This window comes from Anolis carolinensis, chromosome 1, assembly GCF_035594765.1.
Source record: "Anolis carolinensis isolate JA03-04 chromosome 1, rAnoCar3.1.pri, whole genome shotgun sequence".
Taxonomy (NCBI): Eukaryota; Metazoa; Chordata; class Lepidosauria; order Squamata; family Dactyloidae; genus Anolis; species Anolis carolinensis.
This window is the reverse complement of record NC_085841.1, coordinates 147,085,646-147,098,693: the sequence shown is the minus strand read 5'-3', so window position 1 is coordinate 147,098,693 and position 13,048 is coordinate 147,085,646. Positions and strand designations below refer to the sequence as shown.

General features: G+C 39.4%; 1 protein-coding gene and 1 long non-coding RNA gene across 2 annotated transcripts in view; one reads left to right on the top strand and one right to left on the bottom strand.

The window, feature by feature from the left end:
- Positions 1-13,048, top strand: part of LOC134299870 (uncharacterized) — a 68,790-nt gene that overhangs the window by 26,038 nt on the left and 29,704 nt on the right. The gene's annotated exons all lie outside the window — the stretch shown is intronic.
- Positions 6,777-10,826, bottom strand: LOC134299864 (zinc finger MYM-type protein 1-like). Its single transcript, XM_062983840.1, has 2 exons — positions 9,577-10,826; positions 6,777-9,395 (listed from the first exon to the last, which is right to left on the bottom strand). Exons 1-2 carry the CDS (start codon positions 9,934-9,936, stop codon positions 7,647-7,649), a joined length of 2,109 nt encoding a protein of 702 aa, XP_062839910.1. The 5' UTR covers positions 9,937-10,826; the 3' UTR covers positions 6,777-7,646.

Here is a 13,048-nt window from a genome sequence, read left to right as displayed (position 1 = left end):
AGCATATGCATTTTGCATATTTTAAAAAAATCAATACAATTATGCCACAATTAATGTACTATAATTAGATTATATAACATTATACTAGAAAAGAACATCCCCAGAGCAATCACCTGCAATATCAGCAATAAATCTTGCATGGATTTTCATTGTTGCCAGTGTGAAAAGAGAAATCTGATGAGTTATCATAAAGTCAATCACTATCAGGCAGGGAATATTTTTCTTTCTAAAAAATTGGAATGTAGTTATAAAACAATATAGACTGGTTCTTGGTTCAAAAGCAATGGGGGGGAGCAAATAATGAGGGGAGCAAATAATGGTGCAAATCCTTAAATTTTGGAGACCTATAAATACACATGAGCCCCCGGTGGTGTAGTGGGTTAAACCGCTGAGCTGCTGAACTTGCTGACTGAAAGGTCGGTGGTTCAAATCCAGGGAGCAGAGTGAGCTCTCGCTGCCATTCCAGCTTCTGCCAACCTAGCAGTTCAAAAACTGTAAATGTGAGTAGATCAATAGGTACTGCTCCAGCAGGAAGGTAACAGCGCTCCATATAGTCATGCCAGCCACATGACCTAAGAGGTGTCTACAGACAACGCTGGCTCTTCGGCTTAGAAATTGGGATGAGCACCAACCCCTAGAGTTGGACACGACTAGACTTAATGTCAGGGGAAAACTTTTTCCTACCTACCCATAAATACACAATTGAAATACCAAAGAGGTATGAGAATATCTGCCATTGAAATGAGTATAAAATCGTGCCTAGGTCTGGGGAATGTGAGTTTTGGCAGGTAAACAGACCTTTGCTGATCAAATTTATTGTGTCTATACCATTTTGGGAATTTAGAATTGTTAATAGTTTCTCTGTTCAATTGTGCCCCATGGTATTCCCAAAGATTCTCTTTTGAATTCAGGATAGAAAAATCATAGGAGTTTGATAGCTGTTCAACACATAATTTGGGGAAAACCCTAACTAAGGAAGTTTTTATAATTCTCGAGTATTATGTTTCTTGAGAAGATAATATGTAGCATTAACATCTTCATAGAACACCGTTAATAATGGGGCATGTACACACACTGTTTTATTATTATATGGCCAACTATTCAAACTATAAGAAAAAGGATTCCACATACACATTGGGAAGAACATCTTGGCAGTAAGAGCTGATCAGCAGTGGCACAGACTGCCTTGAAAAGCAGTGGAGTGGACTCTACTTTGGAGGTCTTTAAAAAGGACTTACATGGCCATATCTCAGAAGTTATGCCTTATTTCATGGAAGAGACCATCCTTGTCATCCTTTCCAACTCTTCTATAAGTATGAGAAAAAGAATAGTGAATTCCTCAGATAGTCTCTATATTGTTAAATCTGGAGGTGAACTGGTGCTGTATAAGGCAAAGCAAAACAGTGGGAGCCAATTTTGACAGACTTGCCTTTGATTTGAGAGAGTAATCCTCATATAATAAGAGGGGGCAAATGCCTCTTTCTCCAGTTTGGGATTCTATTGCAGAATAGCTAAATTTGGCACTGTTCAAATATATGGGGAGTTATGTTGATTACGAGCCAAATTCAAAAGTCTTTTTGTGGTAGAACAAATGTGCCAAAAGAGCAAAGACATTTCTGTGCAACCCTGTGGAACCAAAAATATCTAAGTGTTTTTAAATGCATTATTTGAAAGAGCCTATATGTGTGATGAAGAAACATGGTTTTAAAGCTTTGCACAGAGATGTTTATGGGGAGGAAGTCAGAGAGTTCATCCGTATATCTAAAGGACGCCAAGTTGAGAATGCTGATGTAAGTTCAATACAGTTCATCTCACTTCATTTGCCCTTTCGATAAAGTACTCACTTTCCCCAAAATAACATTTAAAGCTGCCTGTAGTGCAGACTATAGGCTATTACCATGACTGCAGGTCCTGCCATCAATGCCTCCATCTTTTCCACTACAGTTGCTTGCACTGCTGATACATTATGACCTTCTGTCAAAAATCTTCTCACTCATTTTAAGTTAATGCCTGATGACAGCATGACATTAGGAGGACAGAGACATTCACAATGACTTCACAGAAATGCTAAATTGTGTTGGCTTTATGAGGCTTGACAATAGCCCATTGACATTTTTATAAGGAACTTCCCTTTTAACTTTTTAAATGGCTGAATTAATTCTAATCTCCCATTTTGTTCCGGAATGCACTTATAGGATGTATGTCATCAACAATCTACTCTTGTAATTAAAACTGCAGCTAAATACCATATTAAAAGAAAGTATATTGTCCAAGTGTGCTCTGTCAGAACCCCCTTTTGGTGTTCATTTGTTTCATAGGGCTTGTTGTACTATTTCTGCTTTCTAAAATTGAAACTTTTTTTTTACATTACCTGCAGATTCAGTATCCATGGCTTCACTTACCCACAGTCCCCAAGAACATCCCTTCCCCAGTTGTATTTCTGGGCTTCCCTAGGTCTCCCAGTATGAGTTTATAGTATGATTTTGTCTCAAATATAGTCAAAATGTAGGGTTCGCTATTAACCATAGTTTGAGGCATCCATGTCTTGGAACCTATCTCTTATGAATAGGAAGATCGCACTCTGGAGAGAATTCTACACAATTCCACCTGTCAAAGCAAGTTGTTTCAAAAGACTAAAAGTGATTGTATATCTATAATAACCCAGATAACTGAATTATGATGTATCATACTTTCTTCTTATAATGCTTTATGTAAAAGAACAAGATATCAGTGCTTCAAATTTACTTTTGCAAATGGTATGGTTTATTGATATGCTCCCTAAATATGGGAGTGAATTAAATAAATTGATTAGAGGTAAGGAGGTACAATGCCATAAGAAGGGAAACTATCCAATGATTGGTGGCCTGATGAGCATGTTTTTATTAAAGATTTTTAAAAAGATATATCCCTTCCTACTTATCCTTTATATAGCTTGTAAGATAGGTGATTCTGACAAATAGTGTTTGAACTAAGTTTCATAGCTCAGTGTAGACCTGAGTCATAATTTTCCAGCTCCCAGTCCAGCATGCTCCCAACTCCTCTCTCTGGGAAACAAATGTCTCACAATTGGCTGCCTGGAAAACAATTTTAAAACCTGGTAATTTCATCTCAAATTGTGAGGAATTTTTCTTCTCAACTACTTTGTCCCCATACTTGGGCTTCCATGCCATGGAGTCACAGGGGTAGAAAAAAGGCATATAAGCCCATGCCATGGTCTTGACCTTGTTTCATTAGAAATACTCAACTGGAGATTATTCCTCCTCAATGTGTAGTGCAGATGGTTGCTACTTATTTAATGGCTGGGTAGGAATTTTCTCCTCTTTCTGATGGCCTTTTTGACTACTCTGTACCATACCTTGTGACATGTAGGATGTGCTGATGTTAAACACGCAGCCACCTGGTAGAAATATTCTGGAACACTAATACACACCTAAAGGGCACCAATTTGATGAAAGGTATGCCTCTAGAGCAGGGAGGGAGACTAATTCTTAGGGTTTACACAAAGTCCATTCTTACTTGATGTCATGAGTTATGGGGATGTAGATCTAATACAGAGCTAACACCCTCGCTCAAATCATATGCCAAACACTGGAGGATAGGAATCTGTTGTATGCATAAGTGGTACTCATTTTCCCATTGGAGGCTGAGCACCACATTATGCCTAATGTAAATAAAATTCCTTTTCTCATGCTGTTTGCTGGCTTGTTATCATAATATTTTCCAGTGTTTGGGGGGTTCCTACAGGATTTGAGATCTCATAGAAGACTGAACTTCTCACAAGGAATTCTTCTCTTTGAAGGCTTGAAGGCTGCATATAGGCCCACCTCACGTGTCCCACCACTATTGTATTGTATGCAAAATTTTCAATTTATATTTTTCTTATTTTGGCTAGTCATAAATTTGCTAATTGCTAGGAATTACTAGATACAGTAAATACCTACCTTGCAGCTTGATGAGCTATTTGATTGGTAACACACAGGTCAGAGAAGGAAGAATGAAATATATAGGCAAGCAGTTTGAAACAATAGTCCTGTGTCACTTGAAAGACTAATCATTTTTATAATCACCACTTCCTAACTGTCAAGTCCATACTCACAATTTCCGGTTATACCTTCTTGCTATATAGGCAGCCCCCAAGTCACGTAGAAGATAGGTTCTGTAGGTATTTTCTTAAATTGAATTTGTATGTAAGTCAGAACAAGTGTAACTCTGGGGGGGGGGGGGGTGAGTACACACACACACACACACACACTCTCTTACACACACTTTGGATAGCATAGGGAAGAGTTAACATTCCTGTGGAGTTTGTTTTGCTGTCTGTGCCCCTGTTCAGGGAATTTCAGCTCGCTTTCTGTCCCTGTGATAATTGGATTTTGAAAAATTTGGCTTTATCACAAGGACTGGTGATAAAGCTTTAGTAGAGACAAATTTTCCCTCATGTTAATGCTTCCAGGAGTGAATTTCCCTTCCTAGGGGTAGAATTCTCTCACTTTCTGTTGTCTCACCCCTATTTGTAATTGTGAGGCATTTGTAAGTCAGATGTTTGCAACTCGGGGATGCCTGTATTGAAAACCTGGCAATCTTGGAGCAACTGACACTGTGAACAAAGAGGAATTTCTGACCAACCTATGAAATAATGTGACCATATACAAAGGTTCGATAGTAATATGCACAATTTTATTTGAACTATCACCTATTTAGTTTTCTTCTGAGATGTGTAAGAAGTGGCCAAGTAAACTAGTGCAGGAGTAGCTAGTGCAGTTGGTATCTCCAAGATCTCCTTCCCAGCTTCCCTGGATTACAGCACCTGAGTCCCAGAAAGAACTGAAACCATGTGTTGCTCACCAGCCATCTCCTGGAAGGCTATCCTCAGGGTCCACGACCCCAAGTCACATAATTTCTGGTGAGGACAAAAACTCTCAGGCTAGATCCAAGAACAATTTCCTTCTCAGCCTTTCTGGGTACATGATGCATAGGGACACTACCAGAGGCCTATAGGTGTCATATGTGCTGGCTGTACTCCTCCTATCCCCCATCACAAACTGGCAAGTGACCACCTGTTTATGATGCCACCCTAGCAGAATCAACATTTTCCCAGTCAACACTTCAAAGAAAATGGAAAAAATCTTACCAAACTTCAAAATGATCAGCAAGTTTATACTGTGTCAGAGGTGGGAGAGTGAGCTGAAAGCAAACACCAGGAGGGAGGACAGGTGGCTACACAGATTTAAATAAGCTCTGGCTCCATCCAGATTTTCCCAACCCTAGCAATGAGCACCAGGATGATGTTATCATGGTGTCCTTTCATTGGAGGCTAGCAACACACCTTTCCTTCTGTTATATTGTCCAAGGACAAAGAGAGGGAATTCCAGAATACAGAGCCCACATCTGTTTCCATGTCACAAATGTATGTAGGTAGTGATGCCTTAACTAAACTACTTAATGATCCAACCTTTTGGAATGTGTTTGTCAACAAACTATAGAGATTTCTGCTGAATGTTTCTGAAGATCTTTCCTTCTTTGTAAAAGAAGAAACTATTAACCATCAGTTGTCTCCAGTTTATATACACGTGTTTCCATACTCTTTCTTCCTAACGAAAGTCCACCTAACACCGAACACTTCCTGACCTCAGCTGATGTAAAAGTCCCTTGAGAACTGATAGTGCCTTGAAGGTATGACATATTTCCTTATGCTATATCTGTCCTGAGTTTTTCCCCCAACCATTGTTTGTGAATACAGCCTCAGCATTCTGAGTGAGTTTATAATAAACATTAAAATACTTGTCATTAACATTGATTTTGTGCAAAAGAAAAAATTTGAAAAGGTCTGCAATTCTAGACATGCATTATTCATTGTTTATTACATTTCATTGTTGGTTAAAACCTACATTGATCCCCGAGCCTATTTCGACATAACAAACAATAAATAATCCAGGCAAATATCCCAAAAAATATGTTTAAAGATTGTGCATAATCAATTATAAAACCTGATTGATTTGGGCAGTTTATTCATGGGTAATATGACTGTTGCACACAGATTTCTGCACATAACAACCATTACTTTATTCTTGTATAATTAAAGGTAATAATCCCCTTGAATTGGGATAGGCTGAGTACCTTTCAGAACTAAAGGAAAGCAGTATAGGGCAATTGTTGGGGTGGAGTTGTAGAAGGAGTGTGATTCTATCTCAGTCCATTTGCAAGTCCGAGACAGGTGAGAAAAGCAATGTGATCTATAGTAATAAATGGGAATCTCGGTATTGATAGCAGCCATAGCTCACTGAGATGTTGTAGAAGATCAACAAACTGATTTTGTATATATCTGTGAAATAATGTTTTATCGTCCTCCCTTTGCACTGAGGTTCCATCTAATTTTATGAGAATATAACAATCCTCCTGCAAAATCCTTTGGGGGAAAAAAGAAAGAAAGAAAGTAGATCTGTTCCTTTGTATTAATTTTTCCACTCTCCATTAAATGCAGTTCTGCTACATCTACAGTCATTTCCCCTGTCAGATTTGCCTCAGATAAATAAATACTGAAACACATATTTCATTAGTGTGGGTAGATATTAATATCTGCAAGCAAGGATATAACATTACTCAGCATTTAAATTATGCTCTGCATGTTCCAGCAGTAGTCCAACATATTGTCTAATCTGACTAATCAAAATTAATGATTAGCTAATTAAACATGGAGCAGTTCTCAAGGATTAATCTTCAAAGCTCTGCGCAGGGCCGGCCCAAGGAAATTTTCAAGTGTAAGCGAAACAGGATTTTGGTGCCCCCCCCCCCAAAAAAACCCCCAATCACCGAGAAATAAAAGGTAGAAGGTAGAGGTGAATAGAATGGATAAAAGAGTTTTCCTTACAACCAGAAGTTTATTAACAACATTATGTTCATATAGTAACATTACATAGAATTAACTCCAATCTTAATAAATAATAATAATAATAATAATAATAATTTAATAAATAAATATTTTAATAAACTTTGCAACAATTTTAATTTTTTAACATCCAGTTTTCCTTAACACAAATAATAATAATAATAATTTAATAAATAAATATTTTAATAAACTTTGCAACAATTTTAATTTTTTAACATCCAGTTTTCCTTAACACAAATTAACTTGAACACTTGTAAAAATTAAAACCTGATTTTTCTGACTTTCAATTTGGAAAACTCATGTACTAGGGAATCTGTGTCCATGTCATCCAACAAGCTATTTTCAATGGCCAAGGTTGATAGTCCACTCAAGCGCTCTTGACTCAAAGTAGATCTTAAGTAATTTTTTATAAGTTTCAATTTTGAAAAACTCCTTTCACCGCTGGCCACGGATATTGGAAGTGTTAACAGAATTCTCAATGCAGTGTAGACATTTGGGAAAACATCCTCCGAACCATGATTTATAAAAGACAAGGCATCAGCTGGGAGACTTCCAGGGGGAAGCATATCTGCAAGTAATTGTAGCTCTGTATACAGATCACCAGCATTCACATCGTGGTCTTCTCCATCTGTCAAAACAGTTTCAAGGCGTTGACAGGCGTACTTCAATTCTTTTTCATTCCAACATTTCCCAAGGCTTGAAATGTCATACAGAAATTTGAAACTTCCACTATGGTTGTCCATTAGCTGAAATCTCTCCTTTAATGAGGATATTGCTGTGTCAAGCACAACAAAAAAAAGTTCACTTTAAAAGACTCTTTGCCAGAATGTACAGCTTCATCTTTACATTCATACGAAAATTGTCTGCTTACCTTTCTCGGTCGAGCTTCCTGTTCGTTTTCAAAGTCGGCAGTAGCATCGATTTTTTCTGCCAGTTCCTTTGCATCTGTAATGATGCTATTTAGACCTTCTTCAGATCTCATCCTTTCTAGAAAACTTTTCACACTCTTAATAAGAGCCATAGAATTTTGAAGATCGATTGACACTTTTTGCAACTGTTTACTAACAATATTTATCTTGTGCAGGATCTCATGCCATGTCACTATGCTGCACAGAAATGTGAAGCTTTGCAGTCTTTTAAGAAGAGCACCAGCACGGCTCCTACAGAGTCCATCAAATTTCTGATCATGAGAAGCTTCATATACGGCATCATATACTTCTTCAATATGGAACCTCAAAGGCAACAATGCTTCGATTCTACTTTCCCACCTAGTACTGCTAAGTGGTTTGAGTGTGAGAGTTGAAACATGCTTCAACAAAGTACCCCATCTTACTGGGGAACCTGAAAAAAGGTTATAGAGGTCTTGTACGGTGGCGAAACAGTCTGCTGCAATCTTGCAAGACATAGCTGCATCATTTATGACCAAGTTCAGGGAGTGGTTTCCACATGGTACATAAAAGGCTCTAGGATTTAAATCAAGGATCCTCCTCTGGACTCCAACATGTTTTCCCTTCATTGCAGAACCATTATCATATCCCTGGCCTCTCATGTTTTTTAATGGAATACGTCGTGCTTCCAACTCATGGAGTAATATTTCTGTCATACCTTCACCTGAAGGACTGGCAACAGGAACAAAGCCTAAAAAATGTTCCTTAATCAAGATATCTTCATTTGCTTTACATGTAACAAATCTAACCACCAACGTCATTTGTTCGGTGTTGCTAATATCTGGTGTGCAGTCCAATATAATAGAATAATATGTTGCCTCATGTAGTTGTTCCAAAATATTATTCTGGACCTTGCCTGCCAAGAAAGAAATAAACTCGTTCTGGACATTTTTACTCAAATAGTGGACATGTGTTTCTTTGGAAGTGATTCTTCTCACATGTTCAGCCATCGGATCATCAAACTGTGCTATATGTTCTATCAATTTTAAAAAGTTGCCATTATTAGGTTCAAATAGAACATCTTTTGTCCCTCTAAATGGCAATCCTTGAACCCCCAAAAACCGTGTAGCACATAGCAAGCGTTTCAGAATTTGATCCCAATGTTTAATTTCAGCATTAATAAGTCTTTCATGCTCTGCATCAATAGTTTTGTTTAAATGCAAACGTTGCGAGAGCTCACGCCAAGATGAACGGTTTTCCATATGAGGACGGGATTTCTCGTGACTGCTCAAAAGCCTGCTCAAGTTCCGCCAGTTAGAAAACCCTTGGCTACCTGCAAGACTGGATGTGTCGTTTCCAAAAATTTTGCAAGTAATACAAAACACTGCATTTTTAGATACAGAATACTGTAGCCAATATCTGTTGACACGCTCTCCATTACACAACTTCCTTGAATAATGAAATGGGGAAAATTTTCTGCCATGAATGTCCTTAGGAAACTTTATGCCTCTGACTTGCTGTGGTCCTCGCTCAACAATTATTTTCCGTGCCTCATCAGTTATTTTGAGTGGCCACTCTCCACAATCATTGGAAAGAAATAACAAAGGGTCTCTTCTTTGTTCCTGAAAAAAAAGGGGGGTGTATGTTAACTTCTAGAAGTTTTTCTAAGATGTAATGCAATGCAAGATCAATAAGTATAATACCTCGTTATGCAATCTTTACATAAAAAATGAACAAGACAGGCCAGGGCCAATTATATTTCCCAAAAATCTGCACTAATATTTTTAAATTGAATCTACTTACCGATTCAATAGCTTGCCGACTAGTAGATGGCAGGGCTGCATCTCTTAATGAATCCTCATCCACATCTTCAGTGTCAGTCCCAGTAATGCCAATACAGGAAGGTGGTAATGGTATTGCTGAAGTTGCAGTGAGAAGGTCTTGACTGGTTGATGGTCCTGGTAGAGGCTCAGAGATTGGTATCTTTCCGTCATCAGCATGATCTGATTCAGTCAATTTAGTTGTCTCTGGCTTTCCTGTCTGGCATGATGGTGAAGTCGTGAAAAACCTTTTTAATGCTTTAGCTTGACTCTTATCTTCTTGGCTATGCTGCAACCTCCATTTACGATGAAATGCTCCCGATGGCTTCTTCTTGCTTGACATTTTCTGCTAAGAAACCCAACTCGTCATATAAGGAAGGGGACTGACGCAGAACAACTTTTAGCTTATGACAACACAGCAGAAATACAGCCTGCAGCTCCATCCAAGAACAGTAGAGTCTCATTTATCCCACATAAACGGGCCAGCAGAGCGTTGGATAATCAAAAAATGATGGTTAGCATGGAATAGCCTTGCTAGACCTGGTTATGGACCAAGCATTTGAGCATTATTCCTTTTCATGCTATACTTGAGAACTGTTTAAGTACAGCAGAGACTCTACAGTAGAGTCTCTACTGTAGAGTCTCACTTATCCAACATAAATGGGCCGGCAGAACGTTGGATAAGCGAATATGTTGGATAATAAGAAGAGATTAAGGAAAAGCCTATTAAACATCAAATTAGGTTATGATTATACAAATTAAGCACTACAACATCATGTTATACAACAAATTTGGCAGAAAAAGTAGTTACATGTGTAGTAATGCTATGTAGTAATTACAGTAGAGTCTCACTTATCCAAGCCTCGCTTATCCAACGTTCTGGATAATCCAAGCCATTTTTGTAGTCAATGTTTTCAATACATTGTGATATTTTGGTGCTAAATTCATAAATACAGTAATCACTACATAGCATTACTGTGTATTGAACTACTTTTTCTGCCAAATTTGTTGTCTAAAATGATGTATTGGTGTTTCATTTGTAAAATCATAACCTAATTTGATGTTTAATAGGCTTCTCCTTAATGCCTCCTTATTATCCAACATATTCGCTTATCCAACATTCTGCCGGCCCGTTTATTTTGGATAAGTGATACTCTACTGTACTGTATTTACAAATTTACCACTAAAATATCACAATGAATTTAAGACACTGACTACAAAAACATTGATTACGAAAAGGCAGACTGTTTGTTTAGTTTGTTACTTAGTTTGTTACTAAGTTTGTTACTAAGGGCAGTTAGTTTGTTTGTTAGTTTGTTACTAAGGGCAAAATGGCCTAGCTGTGCTGTGCGCACGCGCACAGCACAGCTAGGCCATTCGGGCCTGACTTCCTGGTCGCGGCCGGCGACCGCCCGGGCGATCGCCGGCCGCGACCAGGAAGTCAGGCCCGAATGGGCTATCTGCGCTGTGCGCACGGGCACAGCGCAGATAGCCCATTCGGGCCTGACTTCCTGGTCGCGGCCGGCGATCGCCCGGGCGGTCGCCGGCCGCGACCAGGAAGTCAGGCCCGAATGGCCTAGCTGTGCTGTGCGCGTGCGCACAGCACAGCTAGGCCATTTTGCCCTTAGTAACAAACTAAGGGCAAAAATGGCTTCTCTGGCTGTGCGCAAAATGGCCTCGCGCACAGCACAGCTAGGCCATTCGGGCCTGACTTCCTGGTCGCGGCCGGCGACCGCCCGGGCGATCGCCGGCCGCGACCAGGAAGTCAGGCCCGAATGGCGCCCCTAGCAGCCAGCGCCCGAGGCGGCCGCGTCAGCGGCCGCCTAGTAACAACCGGCCCTGGCTCTGCGTGGGATGCAGGCCATGTGACTTTCATCATTATTAGGGGGGGAAAGAATGCTAAATCTTCCAGTCCATTGAGCTTATCCTTTATTCCCTAAAGCCTGCTTATACATTTCAACAAGCATTTATTAGAGACTGTTTCAGCTCTATAGTGAAAAGATGACTTACATTTTCCATCTTTCCTTTGTATTTCTTTATAACAGTACTTATTTTATGTCTCAAGCTGTTTTAAAGATGGAACCATTCTTCTCTAGAACTGTAACTCTATGGTTTTTAAAACCATAGAGTAAAAAAGGGGGTCAGAGTGAAGATTTTGTCCCTTAATGTTAATGGTAAGGTGTTTATTCAGAGGGAAAGGAACACATATTTAAAAGAGCCTAAGAAGGATGAATATTCTTCTTAGTGATTGACACTGCAATCCTACATACAGTTGTCTGGAAGTAAACCACATGGAACACAGTGGGATGTGACTTCTGAATAAACATAAGTAAGATTTAGCTGTTTGCATGAATGCGCAAAGGAATTTATAGGGATGCAGGGATGAAATTCAATGGCTTCCAGGCTTTCTACATTTGGGAAATTCTTTCCCCAATAAAATGTTTGTCATTTCACAAAGGAAGAGAGGTGAGAAAGCACCAGGGCACAGCTAGAATTATTGCAGTAAACCAATGCCAGGAAATCACTCTTTCTTAGGGTCCATCTACAGCCCCATCTACAAAGGCACTAAAATCTGGCTTGAATGTCAACAGGGCTGAAGCCATAATACTTAGATTAAAAACGGAACTGCACAACACAGCTGGAAAGTAAACAAATGCCTCCTCCCCTGGAATGAAAGCATGGGAACACTAGATTTTATAGTCATTCTGAGGTCCAAACAAGAAGATTAGAAGTCAAACTGGACAATCTAGGCAATCCAAGAGAATAACAGCAATGAGGCCAAGGTAAGATAACATAGAATATATGAGCCAGAGATACAAAGCAGAGTGCTGCAAATCAGTTGTCAGCAACAAAGATGGAGGTACAACTGCTAGAATTATAGCCCAACTTCATCTCTCAGCTGTTCCTTAACTGTCATGTGTTTGTGATAAAGGTGCTGGGACCTTCTGAACCATCTCCTCTTTCTTGTTGGCATTCTAGCAAGGGCAGTATCTCTGTCCATCCTTCTTGAGGCTGCTAGGAGCTGCTACTCACAGGTTCAGTTACTGATATTTCCAGCTAGAAGTTGGGTGGCTGCTGGAAATTGTACCTTTGTTACCCAGCAGCTAGCACTTCCACTTGCTCTTCCTCTTTGCTGTTTGAGTCCTAAAAGCAAGGGATAAGAGTAAGAAAAAGAAGGGGGGAAACCTTGATTTCCATTGAGCCAATTATACCAGATTTGAATGTGGATTATAGAGATCTGTGGCTCTGTGTGGACTTCTTTGCAGTTTACAGCTGGTTCTTGTGGTGCCTGTGTAGGCACTCTGGAACAAACCAGATTTCTATAACCCACATTCTGATCCAGATTATTTGCCGGTGTGGAAGCAGCCTACATTGTAGAATTAATGCAGTTGAACACCACTTTAACTGCCATGGCCCAATTCTATGGAACTTTGGGAGTTGTAGTTTTACAAGAT

Excerpts from the sequence above, each read along its gene's own strand:
- LOC134299864 (XM_062983840.1), bottom strand. The coding sequence starts at position 9,936 with ATGTCAAGCAAGAAGAAGCCATCGGGAGCATTTCATCGTAAATGGAGG. Across the intron at positions 9,396-9,576 it reads GTCGGCAAGCTATTGAATCG|GAACAAAGAAGAGACCCTTT; the intron begins GTAAGTAGATTC and ends CTTTTTTTTCAG.